Source organism: Narcine bancroftii, chromosome 9 (genome assembly GCF_036971445.1).
Source record: "Narcine bancroftii isolate sNarBan1 chromosome 9, sNarBan1.hap1, whole genome shotgun sequence".
NCBI classification, from domain to species: Eukaryota; Metazoa; Chordata; class Chondrichthyes; order Torpediniformes; family Narcinidae; genus Narcine; species Narcine bancroftii.
In genome coordinates this window covers 27,712,366-27,726,167 of record NC_091477.1, presented here as the reverse complement: position 1 = coordinate 27,726,167, position 13,802 = coordinate 27,712,366, and the positions used below count along the sequence as shown (strand labels likewise).

At 38.7% G+C, this 13,802-nt stretch overlaps 1 protein-coding gene across 7 annotated transcripts in view; it reads left to right on the top strand.

Moving 5' to 3' along the window:
- The window catches only part of LOC138743355 (RUN and FYVE domain-containing protein 1-like), a 98,941-nt gene extending 85,417 nt beyond the window's left edge, over positions 1–13,524 (top strand). For 5 of the 7 annotated variants that reach the window (XM_069898585.1, XM_069898584.1, XM_069898588.1 and 2 more), the window contains 7 exons: positions 2,653–2,750; positions 3,594–3,713; positions 6,054–6,183; positions 10,059–10,153; positions 10,893–10,941; positions 11,230–11,307; positions 12,394–13,524. In XM_069898585.1, the coding sequence (XP_069754686.1) occupies positions 2,653–2,750; positions 3,594–3,713; positions 6,054–6,183; positions 10,059–10,153; positions 10,893–10,941; positions 11,230–11,307; positions 12,394–12,537 (714 nt within the window). In that variant the 3' untranslated portion in view covers positions 12,538–13,524. Of the gene's footprint in view, positions 1–2,652; positions 2,751–3,593; positions 3,714–4,422; positions 4,638–6,053; positions 6,184–10,058; positions 10,154–10,892; positions 10,942–11,229; positions 11,308–12,393 lie in introns of those variants that run through there. The other 2 variants (XM_069898583.1, XR_011344825.1) reach the window with 2 other exon arrangements.
- Positions 13,525–13,802: the final 278 nt, after the last annotated feature.

Genomic DNA, 13,802 nt, shown 5'->3' with positions numbered 1-13,802 from the left:
GGGGAAGGCTGTCCATGAGCTGCTGGGTGCTCATCTTCAGGCTCCTAATGGTAGCAGAGTGAAGAGGGTGTGGTCTGAGTGGTGGGGGTCCTTGAGAATGAAAGCTGTTTTCTTCGCATACAGCCTCTTGTAGATGTCTTTGATGGAGTGAAAACTGATGCCCATGAGGTTGCTGGCTTAGTTAACAATTCTTGAGGTTTTTTTTCTTGTTTATACCTCCATATCAGAAAGTGATACAACCAGACATACAACCATAGTACACCTGCAGAAAGTTTTGTTTTTGGTGACATAACAAATCTCCTCAAACACCTCACAAAGTATAGCCAATGGGAAGTGTTCTTCCTGCATCAATATGGAGGCCCCATGACATCATCAGAGATGCTGACATCCAGGAATTTATTGACCCTCTGCACTGCTGACCCCTTTGAGTACTGGTTCATGTTCTCCTGATTTCCTCCTAAAATCCACAATCAGCTCTTTTTGCTGACGTTGAGTACAAGGTTGTGACACCACTGATGTTTCTCTCTTGCTTCCTCATTGCCATCTGATTCTGCCGATTACCATGGTGTTGTGCCTAGCTAGTCATGGGTGTAGAGGGAGTAGAGCTGAGAGCCTATGCTAATCGTCACTAAGGAGAAGACCTTTCCAATTCGTGCTCACTGTGGTCTTCTGATGAAGAAGTCAAGTGTCCAGTTGCAGAGAGGGGTGCAAATGTCCAAGTTTTGGAGCTCATTGACTAGCACTGAGGGAATTATGGGTGTGGAGGGCTGACCTATAGTCGAAGAGTAGCCGGTTGTATGTGTGGTTGTTGTCTAGATGATCTAGAGCTGAGTGGATCCAGTGATATTGCACCTGCTGTTTTAAAGTCAACATAAGATGAAGGACTGCTTAGAGGCTAGATTTTTTCCAAACCTCCCCCCCCTCCTTGCTTGGGAATTAATCTTATGAACAGTTTTCAATGCAAATAAGTTTATCTCTAAATAAATCCAAACTTTGTATATTCCAGGTGTGGTTTCACCAAAAATCTGCGCAATGTAGCATGACTCCTCTACTTGATGTTTAAAAACTAGATGTTTAAAAACTAGATGTTTAAAAACTCCATTCCCTTTGCAATAAAGATTAAGATTTAATTACCTTTCCTAAATATCTGCTGTACCAGCCTGCAAATTTTTTTGTTTCATGTTCAAGAAACGTGGAACATTCTGCACTCTGTATCTGCATCAACATTATTCTGGCTTTATTCTTTCCAACAAGATGGATAACAAAATGTTCCCATACTGTATTCCATTTACCCAATGTTTCTCTATCTTGATAATCTATCCAAAGTCTTTTTGCAAACAGCTTCCTCACTGTATTATTTGCAAACTGGGCTACAATGCCCAGTTCTAAGTTATTAATATCAATAGTAAATAGTTGAGGCTCCATGCTGATCCATTAGGCATTCCATCAGTGACAGCTTGCTGCCTGAAAATGGCCTGTTTATCCTGACTGTTAGTTGATCCTTTTCCCCTCCAATTTTTGTTCTAACCTTTTTTTGTTAATGGCATCTCATGGAATATCTTGAAATCAAAATATTCTAAGTATATCTTCTTGTACACTTTTATCCACCCTCTTTGTTACATCAAAGAAATATCTTAAAGATGTTTAAAAACTATTTTCTCATGTGAAACAATAATTCTGCTTGATTTGTGTTCTATTTCAGCATTCTTACTACAAAAAAATGGTTCCATCTTTTTTCTAGATGAGTCAATATATTTCTTCCTTTCTGTCTCTAGTAAATTGAGTTATAAAATTCCAATCTTTCAGGACCTTCTCAAAATCTAGAGAATTTTGGATGATCAAAATCTGTTGGATTCAGGCCACCAGGTCCAGGCAATTTGTCTGCCAATAGTTTTCCTTCACTAACAAAAGTTTCTGTTCTCTCTACTTGCTCCTTTTCATCCTAAGATATTCAATTATCTTCCACTGTGAAGATGAATGCAAAAAATATTTGCTTTAAGTGTCATTCTGTTTTATTCCATTATTAATGCCTCTATATCATTCCCTGAGGCCAATATTTACCTACTTAATTGTTTTGTATTTGCAGAAGCTATTACTACCTATCTGTTGGATATTTCAGGTTTATTTGTACACATTGTCCAAATAACCAAATTACTATCATCTGGGAAGTTAATAAATAAACTAATTAGTCTGATGGACAATGATTTGTTTGAATCTATAGCCACAATACCAGATTGATTGGCAAGAAAAATGTCAGACAGGATTTCAACCTTCTAATTAGAGGTACTGGTGCTTGGAATTTTACTCAAGATTGAGAACTTGCATTAACAAACTTGGTGAACCAAGATAGGAAATCTAAGGTTCAAGTCTAAAAATGCACAAATACTTGGCTGCACAATTTTGCATTCAGAATGGACAAATGGTGTGTATATATGTATATGTGTGTACATTTGGAAATCTTTTAATGAAGTGAGGTTTTTTTAAAAAAAAACATTAAATGTATAGCCAAGATGGATATAATTGAAACATTCATTGATTTGACCTATCAAATGACTGAACGTTGTACCTGGAAATTGACGTAAAAGATAGAAAACCTCAAAATTGATTTTAAAGTATCACTGGTACAACTTGATGTTTTGATAAATTGTACAGAACTCTGATGGGACAGTACAGGAGAAGACTGAGATGATAAACTCTTTGGAACAAAAGACTAACCAGATGATTGATGCCACAAAACAAATGGAGGAAAGGTACAATAGTATGGACACTTTAAATCAACTAGAAATGTATTTGCATGCAATAGAGAAGTTAATTATTGGAATAATACCTGTGATTTTCTCCCCCCTCCCCATACTATATTTATCTATTCAGAGATATCAAAAGCCGTTTAATAATGGATTTGGTCAAATGTTGCCTGCCTTTCTAGTCAAAGCATGCATGTTTAGAATATTTTGAAATTGGATTCTGATAAATGCAAAATCTGTGTTCACTTGTGGCACATTTGCTTAAGATGAATAGCCCACTATCATGATGAAACCACTGCAATTTTATCAAGTCATTAGAGATCAAACGTGGCTAATCTTTTGGAATATCTATTTCTATACGATGGAAACAATGGGTTGAACCTTTACTTTTGCCTCATGGTTGTATAGAATACTTTTATTTTCTTCCCATTCCTTCCTTTACACTTTCACCATCTGCCCTACTGTCCATTGAGTTATTGATTGTAGCTATACTGTGATAGATTTGCACAGGAGAGATTGAGGAATGTTTTGACAGAATCTGGGAACCTGTTCACTTCCTAATAACATAGATTCAAGTATGTATTCTTAGCTGGGTTAAAGCATTGGTGGGTGATGACGTTCAAGAAGCTAAAGTTAATATTAGAGTTCAAGTACAAAAAATATCTTGAAGGAGCTATATAGTATTAAAAGTAATTGGAAAATCAAAACAGCATTATTACCTTGAACAGGTCCAAAATGTTGCAATGCTCATCAACTATCATGGAGTCCTTTCTAAATTGCTCAGTGCAAGAAATTATTTCTGAGTTCCTAATCTATGTATGCTTTAAGTTTCCATTTGTTAAATCTTAGAGTGCAGCAATGTGAAAGAGCCAGAAAGTCAGCAGAAGAAAAGAATGGGAAGATTAAACAGGAATTTGTCAACAAGATTGAGTGCCTCCAACAGCAGGTGGGCGAACTGGACAAACAACGGTAAGGATTTTAGACAAATTTTTCACAAAGAAATAGACCGGGCTCATGACTAAAGCATGGCCTTGGTGCTGACAACAACAGTACCACTGAGTTCAGAGCATGATACAGTAAAATCCCCATTATCCGGCACTTAGGGGATCACGGATCCCAGAAATTCGAATTTTTTGCTTGACTGAGATTTGCTCTTCTAATGTCTCACACACCTGCATGAAGAATACACATTTAAGAGACCAGTGCAAAATGTAAACTTTTTTGAAAAAAATAAGTATTGTCGTCTTGAATGATGTAAAGTGCATTTTAATCAAATAATTCCTTTTACTTAGAAAATGTAAGTTCGAACCTCAGTCACCGGTACTGTAGCAGCATTGCAGGAACTGTTCTGCTAACAACGCTGCCATCATAATTAACCCCCTCCCCCAAGTTTATGGATAAGCCTCTAACTTGGCAAAATATCCCATTGTGAATAAAATGTTATCAAGAAAAACATTTCAACATTAAACCACAAGATGACTACGCAGATTGAGTTTGCAGCTTCTCACAGGAAGTCATTGGACAAACCAATCTCTTGTGTTTCCTTATCTAACTTTTCCGTTTTCTGAAACTTGTCACAATGATCAATTCCACTGTCTCAGATATTTGTCCTCTGTTCTGTGTTTAGAAAAAAAAGCTGCTTAATGGTTTATAATCCTGGTTTTCTCATGTTTTTCAGTAATTCATTGGCCAATTTGAGAGGTACTAAAAGTTCTGAAAGGCACAACATTCTTTTTGATGTAGTGGCTAATAATTATTTGATCGTGTAATCTCCCTCCTAAATGGGAGGCAGGAGTGGTGTACTTGAGATTGTAGAAACGTGCATGCCGATCAGAATGAATCTAACTTTAAATGGCTTCTTAAATCTTTGGGACCAGAGAGAAGCCAACCCATGTAAATATTCTTTTGATATTGATGCATTTAATTATTGACACCTAGTTAAAATATCAAACTTATTACTCTGAACTTCCAGTCTCTCAAAAAAATGCTATTCTAATATAGTGGATTATCTTTTTACAGCATTATATTCCATTTGAGGTGGACTCATTCATTCACTTGACCTCTGGAACCTACTCTATCTACATTGTCCACCCAGCCTTGGATACATCATTTTTTTAATCCAATAATTTAGTCCCCAATCTCTACTGCATTTCACTAATCACAGCCTCCCAACCATTCATTCTGTATTCTATTAACCCAACCTCAAATTGCTTCTCAATCTCGCAGTCTGCACCTTGACTTGAATCCCTCTTCATGATTATTCTGTATTAGTACTTCAGAACATGTGCTTCATGACTCACCATTGACCATCTGCTCTACTTGCCCTCCCCAATTCACCATCCTGTCATCTTCAGAATCAAGATTTATTGTCATGAACAAGTCATCAAATTTGGTGTTTTGTGACAGCATCATGGTGAAAATATACATATTATAACCATCTTATGATATATACTATATCTTATGATATTACTATAAAGAATAAAATATTAATGCATGAAAAGTAAGGCAGTATCTTTGGTTCATTGATTTATTTAGGAATCTGATGACAGTGTGGAAGAAGCTCTCCTTGTGTCACTGAGAGCTAGTCCTTAGGCTCCTGTACCTTTTCCCTGATGGTAGCAGAGTGAAGAGGGCATGGCTTGGGTGCTTGGGGTCTTGGAGGGTAGAGGCTGCCTTTTTAAGACACAGCCACTTGTAGATGTCCTTGATGGAGTGAACTCTGGTGCCTGTGATGTCGCAGGCTGAGTTAACAACCCTCGAGTTTTTTCTTGTCCTGAGAGTTGGCATCTCCTTACCAGGCAGTGATGCAACCAGCCAGAATGCTCTCCACAGTACACCTGTAGAAGTTTGAGAGTCCTCAGCCACCTCTCAAAGTGTGGCTTCTTTGTGATGGCCTCAACATGGAGGCTCCAGAACAAATCCTCTGAGATGTTGACAACCAGGAATTTGAAGTTCTTGTCTCAACTATCTTTTTCGAATATTTTGGCTTGGTATCAAACCTTGCACAACTTTCCTAATGTTATCTTAGATTGGTGCATTTGAGGAGGAAAAAAGCAAGGCAAGAATGTGTTCTAGCCCTTCAACACAATATAGAGTATCTCATTGAATTCTAAGAATTGTTTTGGAGGACCTGCCTCATGACAGATGTAACTTTGCAATTGATAAACTGTTTTAAGGTTGGTGTCCGACTAATGTGAAGCTGTATATTGTGCAGGATGGACACCCACTTATAGCTTGTACTTTTAAAAAATTCCAAGGGAACCAATTTCTAGCATGCTTAACTCCAAAGTTTTTTTTTATAAACTGCAGATCTATTTTGGATTTTGAACTTAAAGCTGAGAAGGAACAGAGGCAGCGTCTTCAGCTGCAACTGCAACAAGAGAGAGATGCAACATCACAATTAAAAACCCAACTACAACAAAGATCAGGATTGGAGAAGGTAAATGTTTAATTTTCTGTTTTAAAAAGAATGTATTTTTGGAAAACTTTCAGAATAAAAAAATAATTGAATATGTCAAAGATTAAAAGATCAAGATTCAATTTATTTTCATGTACACAAAAATCTTTGTTCGGCCTGCAAACCCAGAGTTACTAGTTAATCCAGTAACATTATTAAGAAAGTGTTCCTATTCCTTCTGAAACAGAAAATAGCTACGTTTACTGTGATGGAAAAAGGCTCTTCAGAACATTAAGCGTCCATTTACTCTTTTATTTCATTCTAATTGTATTCCACCAATTTGCCAGTTTCTACCATTTCTCCACAGCATTCAACTATGTAGAAAGAGCAATTAGTTGCCAACTATCAACCAATCCATACCTCTTTGGAAGTGGGAAAAAACTGGAGTCAGGGAAAATCTGCAAACTATCTCTGAATTCCACTCAGAACCAGTGGAAAATCTCATGGGTCCTTTCAAAATCCTCTTGGGGATTTCACTGTTAAAACCCCCAGAGAATATTTCCCATCCACCCAGAGCTGTTAGAGGTTCAAATGATCAGAGAGAAAAGTTGCTGGGGAAACTAATTAGAGGAAAGAAAAAGTTTTGGTCTTAATTCAACAATTATACATCAGAATCTCTGGACTAAGGTAAATGAGGTACTTTGGTGCAGCAGTCATCTACAGTGATACTACAATGACATGGGTATCATGGCAAGAAAACTCTGAATACCGAAAACTCCGTGCTCGCTTCGGCAGCACATATACTAAAAAAAATACCGAAAACTCCGAAAACTTCTACCTTTCCGTGTCCTCTTTTTGGGTCTGTGCCAGTTGGGAGTAGTCCAGCCCAGGGGACAAGGTTTGGATGGTGGGTCAAGAGAGGGTGTCGGCCACAACGTTGTCCTTACCTGAGAGGTGCCGGATGGCAGTGGTGAACTCCATTATGCACGATAGGTGACATTGCTGGCATGCTGACCAGGGATCCTTGACCATAGGTAAGGCATGCATGAGGGACTTGTGGTCGGTAAAAACCATGAATGGCCTGCCCTATAGAAAATAACAGAAATGTCTACTGGCAAGGTAGAGTGCCAGAAGCTCCCTGTCAAATGCAGTGTATTTAAGCTCCGGGGGCATAGATGGCGACTGAAAAAGGGTAACTGCCTCCTCTGACCATCAACAGACTGTTTGAGGATGCCCCCAATGGCTGTTGCTAGTGTGTCAATGCTGAGGGCTGTGTGCAAATCTGATTTGGGGTGTACCAGCAAGGTGGCATGAGCCAGGGCATTCTTAGTTGTGGTGAAAACCGCGTTAGCCTCCTGTCCAAGCTAGGATCTTGCATTTGGCCAACATTGTGGCGAACAGTGGCATGATGCATGCTGCCCCTGGGATGAAGCGATTGTAGAAATTAACCATCCCGGAGAATTTCTGGAGGTCTTCGAGGGTGTTGGGGCAAGCGAACTGGCATATGGCAGCAACTTTTTCTGTTGATGGTCTTGCCCCTTTTGCAGTGATAATATGGCCCAGGAATTGCATGGAGTCTTTCCTGAACTGGCACCGTGCCAAGTTGACAGTGAGGCTGAAGTTGGACAGGTGTGTATAGAGTCTGCAGAAATAATCATTGTACTCTTTGTGGTCCTTGCTTGCAATGAGTATGTCATTCAGGTAAATGAACACCAAGTCCAAGTCTCTGCCCACTGCACCCATCAAGTGCTGGAAGATTTGTGCCACGATCTTGAGGAAAAACGGCATGTGGAGAAATCCAAAAAGTCCGAATGAGGTGATGATGGCCATCTTAATAAATGTCATCTGGGTGGATGGGAATCTGGTGATAGCCATGCACCTTTGAGAAAACATTTGCGCCTTGCAGGTTGGCCATGAAGTCTTGTATATGCAGGATTGGGTAGCGGTCAGGCGTGGTGGTCATTAAGGCGGTGGTAATCTCCGCAGGGCCGCTATCCGCCTGAGGACTTGGGGACTATGTGAAGTGGGGACGCCCAAGGACTGTTGGACCTGTGGACTATATCCATCTCTTGCATCCGTGAAAATTCTTCTTTGGCCAATTGAAGTTTATCTGGGGGAAGCCTTCTGGCTTTGGAGTGGAGCGGGAGGTTCTTGGGTCGGGATATGGTGTTGCACCCCGTGCTGTGGCATAGTGGAAGTAAACTGTGGCCTGAGGATGGATGGAAATTCATCCAGGATGTGACTGTAATCATCTTTTGGGGTGCTCACCGTGGCCACGCTTGCATTGCGAGCATTGGTTGCTTTAAGTTGGACTGTTTGGAATGTCTGGGCATGGACCAGGCATTTGGCCTTCACATCCACCAGCAAGCTGTGCGCTCATAGAAAATCTGCACTGAGGAGTGATGTGTCCACAGTGGCTAGTGAAATTTCACTGCAACTTTTCTCTGCCGAGTTCTATTTGGATGTTGCACGTGCCACAGGTCTTGATGGTGGTGTTGTTTGCCGCCCAGAGAGTGAGACCGTGTGGGCACGTTCGTGTCTCCAGGGTGGTTGGCGGGATGACACTGAGTTCGGTACCCACGTCAACCAGGATCCACCAGCCACTAGCCTTGTCAGTGACATGCAATAGGCTATTGGTGTAGCTAGCCATTGTAACCATTAGCGGCAGCTTGCTGTGGCATTTTCTGAAAGCGAATAGGGCTGCCTGCATGTTTGTTCTTGTAAAAAACACCAGTTAGTGTTCGGTGCCTTTGCTGGGGTGCAGTTGTGGTTATGATGGGGTCCAGTCTGCTACCCAAGTGGGGATCAGTCAACTGGTTCATGGCAGACTTGATGGTGCTCTTTCACCTAAGCCATCTAATTGCATGAGTCTGGCAGCACATTGTTGTCTGGACAGGCCTAAAGTACTCAGGTGGAGTTTCTTGAGGGCTGGGTATTTACCTTCCTCTGGAGGGTCATATATCAGATTGCCCACTTTTGATCTAGTGAGCTGATGACATGGTGAAACATTGTCGAGTTGAAAGTAATTTGCCAGAGGTGAAATTGTGCTTCCGTTTGCCCGAACCAAGTGCATGGGCGAAGCATTCAGAAGGTTGGTAATTTCATAGCCACTGCGTTGAATGCTGCAGTGTCCATGGTGTAGAGTCCAGAATCGTCTGGGTCACCAATTGTAGCGGTAGCTACTAAGGCAAGTGAAGTAGGGAGACTACACACTGTAAGTCACTTGCACTTCCAACGGCTTTTTTGAATTGAAAAGCCCTCGCTGTGCCTTATAAGTTGGCCCATAAATCCCGCCTACTCATGGGTGGTGATGTCACAACACAGATGTGCTCGGCAGTGCCATCTTGACGTGGTTGCTCCACTGCCGTGGCTTTAACAGTGCGGAGCCAGTTTGCCCTCGTCTCGATGTGCGTAGCCACAGATGTTTTATTCCCATTCTTTTGGGATGTAGAACACATCTCAATCCATCAACTTGTTAACATTTAAACATGAATTGACTAGCATTGCTTCTATGGGTTCTTTTAATATTGGAGCGAAACTTGCATGCTCTGGACTTTTGGTGACAGTCTAAGATTAGTTCACTTTTTGTATTAATGGGACATTTCATATTTCAGTGAATCCTTTGTCAAGGGAGCACAGAGGAACAGAAACAGGCAAGTTTTAAGAGTGTGTGGGAATTTACACCCTGGCATAAATTGCAAACTTCATCAGATGAGTAATGTCAAACTATCAGGAATTCCAAACGTTTGGATAACTGATTATAGGAGTTTCACAAGAGATTAGTTGGTTTCCAATTTGATGTGGGCCTAATAAGATGCATTCAAGTGAAAATATGATGTATGTGGATTGGGATGCATAAAATTAGGTAACTAAGCCATATCAATGAACACTTTTACTTTGATTTTTTTGTGTAACAGGAAATGCAACGATTACAGGATGAGAAAAAAGAACTACAAAAGATCTGTGAAGAACAAGAGCAAGCTTTGCAAGAAATGGGACTTCATCTTAGCCAGTAAGTTACTTTTCTTGTTCTTGGTATTAATTTAACTTTAAATACAGAAGAAAAAAATTACCAAGCCAGTGAATTTTAAATTTTGCTAAATGATTTTGAATGAAAGTTTAAGAATATTAAAAGAAAGTGTTATCCCATACAGCCATGAAACTGGTCTAGCTGTTCATTGAAATAGTTGATAGCTCACCTAGTTCCAATACTATTCTCTTATTCTAAAACTATGACCCAATTCTAATAAATCAAGTGGAACATCTAGGCTGTTGGGCTCTTGTAGAATTTTGCTAAAGAATGGATTCCCAGTCTACATATTGTTATATAAAGCAAAAATACCCTCCTGAAACCAATTTACTCAATCTTAATTGCAATTTCTAAAGTATTAACCAGCCTTCTGAATGGAACTTTCAAGAAAAGCATTTTAGCAATCAAAAAAGACATGCATTAATCTCTGGATTTCCAGAACACTTTTTGATTAAGGTTATATTCAGGGTAATATTGAACACAATGCAGAATACTGACATGGATTGAAGATATTATTCGACAGAACACAGAGATGGAACCCATCTCTGGTTGGCAGGTTGTGACAATTGGGAAGGGCCAAGGATTGTTTTGTTCATAATTATGTTTTAAAAATGAACAAAAATGTTGATTTTAAGTAGGTATTTCATATAGAATTTTTAAATAGATTTGATAAAGCTGTCAGTCATTCTTATTGTCAGATTACTATCAACTTTTTCCCTAGATCAAAATTAAAAATGGAAGATATTAAAGAGGTCCATAAAGCATTAAAGGTACTGTCTGATATTGTTTTCAACCTTGTTAATTCTGGGATTTGATGTGTATTCATTCTTTCCTCCACCCCCTCCCCACATTTTATTAAAGTTCCAATCACTTAATTTAGCTTGGTAATGTTTGTGAGGTAATTCAAGACTTAAGTGTTAAAATTATCTTGTTCCCCTGAGTAACTAGCATTTCATTAATAAAGTACAAAATAAAAAAATAGTAATAATTAATTACAATCAAGTTGATCATCACTTGCTTCCTTTTAATCCATGCTGGAAAAATTGGTTTATTGACAGGGAAATGCCTGGCTTAAAGATGATGAAGCAACATCTTGTAAACAATGTGAGAAGGAATTCTCAATCTCCAGAAGAAAGGTATTGCTGAAGTTGATATAGAATCTTCAACTCGACCACTTCTCTAGGACCAAATTGGTTTTAAGTTATAATGTTGGCAAATTATAATTAGGTAATGCTAATCTTGACTTTTGCCTTGCATGCCTGCACACATCCTTCTTTCTTGTATTGATGTTATTGGTGGCATCTGTTGTCTCTTATGCTTCCCTCCCCCCCACCTTTTTCCTCTTTTTCAGGGCTCTGAAATGCAAATCCATTTGCTGGGAGATGGCAGAAATTATGCAGAATGAATATCAAAAGCTGCTTCCTATCCTTGCCTGTGGCTTTCATTTGATAACTAGTGTTAATTTGTTGGTTGAGATTTAATACTTCACTCTAGTCCTTTTGTGCTGAACTTTTAACAAGTTGAAGAACCATTGCTTGCTAAGTGTAAATTTCCTCCTCTATTGGGAAGAGCAATCAGTTTGTGTGCTCCACCACAAACCTTATGCCTGCTATCTGTTGAACCATTCACTGATGCTTGAGAAATGGTCCTTTGTCACCTTTTAGATGATGTCTTAGGACAATGGAGACTTTTCAGTGGTTAAGTAGAGGCCAATCTTTTCAGCCATTTTGCTGTGCTCGTAGATCTACATTAGTTTACTTGAAATAGATTTTAAATGGTCACTTTTTTCATTCTTCCAGAGCCTTCCACTAACCATCTTAATTCCCTCCATGAGATTTTCTTGGAATTTAATATTGCTGATAACTAATCTCTGGAACTCTGCATCTTCCCCTGTTGTTAATCTACTCTAAACTTGATATTTGTTTAAAAACTCCTATTTTTGTCAGGTTCACTTTGTGACTTAACTAAATGAATTTGGGCCAAGCAGATCCACAATGTTCAGACTTTGCATTTATTGATTGATTGATAACTTATACCCATTTAAGAGTGCTGTAAAGTGAAATACATCAAAGCTTTTGGTCCAAACATTTATTCAGCCCTGTGTAGATTTTGGCTGTAATATGTCTTGTAATCCAGCATCAGTTGCTGAATGGTTAGTAAACATCTAAAATAATGATTCAAATTGTTTCTAATCGTGTTTTTTTTTCTCCCTTCCTACCTAGCATCACTGTAGAAATTGTGGTGATATTTTCTGCAACAATTGTTCCAGTAATGAATTGGCACTTCCCTCTTACCCAAAGCCTGTTCGGGTCTGTGACGGTTGCCATACAATATTACTACAACGATATTCTTCAAATGCTTCCTGAAAAGGTGAAGACAGCAGAATTGTACCAACTCTTGGTGCCTGCTTGTTTCAACTCTACTGCATCAGTAAAGTCATCAAGTTCAAAGCCCATTGGTTCTGGCAGTCCAGTTTAAATTTCCATCTATCCAAACACGACATTGACCAAGTAGTTTGAAAAGATGGATTAAATAACCTTTTGCTTTACACATTTTGTCAATGATTTTAAAATTAAACTGGATCTTTCATCCATTTTCCCATTACTCCTGTAAATAGTGCTAATGACAAATGTTAAATGGTTTTACAGTGTAGGTGTAATTCAAAGCTATGGTTGCTGTGCCTTTGTTATTGACTAAAAGTTTGCAAAACTGCGTGTAAGGAACATAGCATCATAAACAGGACAATATATTTAAGTATTCAATTCTGTTATACCTGTTATTAAGTTTTGCATGTTACCTTGTAATATTTTCAAACTTCTGTACTCTTTTGCTAAACACAATCTGCCATAATTTGAACTTTGACTTTCACTGATCATGAACAACACTTGTACACAATTAAAATTGTATGTTGAAGAACAAGTCCATTTACAGCAAAAGGTCCTCTGGACAAAAATTGTTACGTCTGGAAAAAATAAGGTGCCTGGTTTTCTGATGTATCTGAAAAGGTTCCTGCAGTTAGCAGTCTTGATCTTAAGGTTTTTATCTTATCAAATTTAATCTTCCCATGAAATTTGTTGCAAGTTGCCCTGAAACAAATATCAAATATGTAAATTGATTTTGCTTTGTTTTATTGCTGCACTTGCATTTCTACACTAATACTTGAGAACTGGATACATTTTAATAATCACTTATCCTTGCTTACAAGTTAAATGGATTTGTCTACTTTTAAAATTAATGCAGAATAGTAGAGCTACTTAATTATTTCCTGTTCTATTTTGGTTTATTACTGGTGGGCCACTGCATGTTTCCATGTGGGTCTTTAAACATGTTAAATAAAACTTTAAATTGGATAAGTGTTTCTTAGGTGTCTTAGACTTAAATATTGCTTAGTCACTGCCACCAGTCACTTCACGCCTCCTTGCTGTGAAGTATCAACTCATCTACAACAGCTGTGAATTCCCTGCAGATCGATTAAAAAATGAACCAACTTATTGTTCCATTCTTCAACATTCCATGATATCCCTACAAATTAACACTAGTCAAAGCAGAACATTTGGGAAAGACTGTGCACCCCTGCATGGTCTAACCACATGGCCCGTTACATTTGTTATGCTTTAATGGTCTTTTAAAG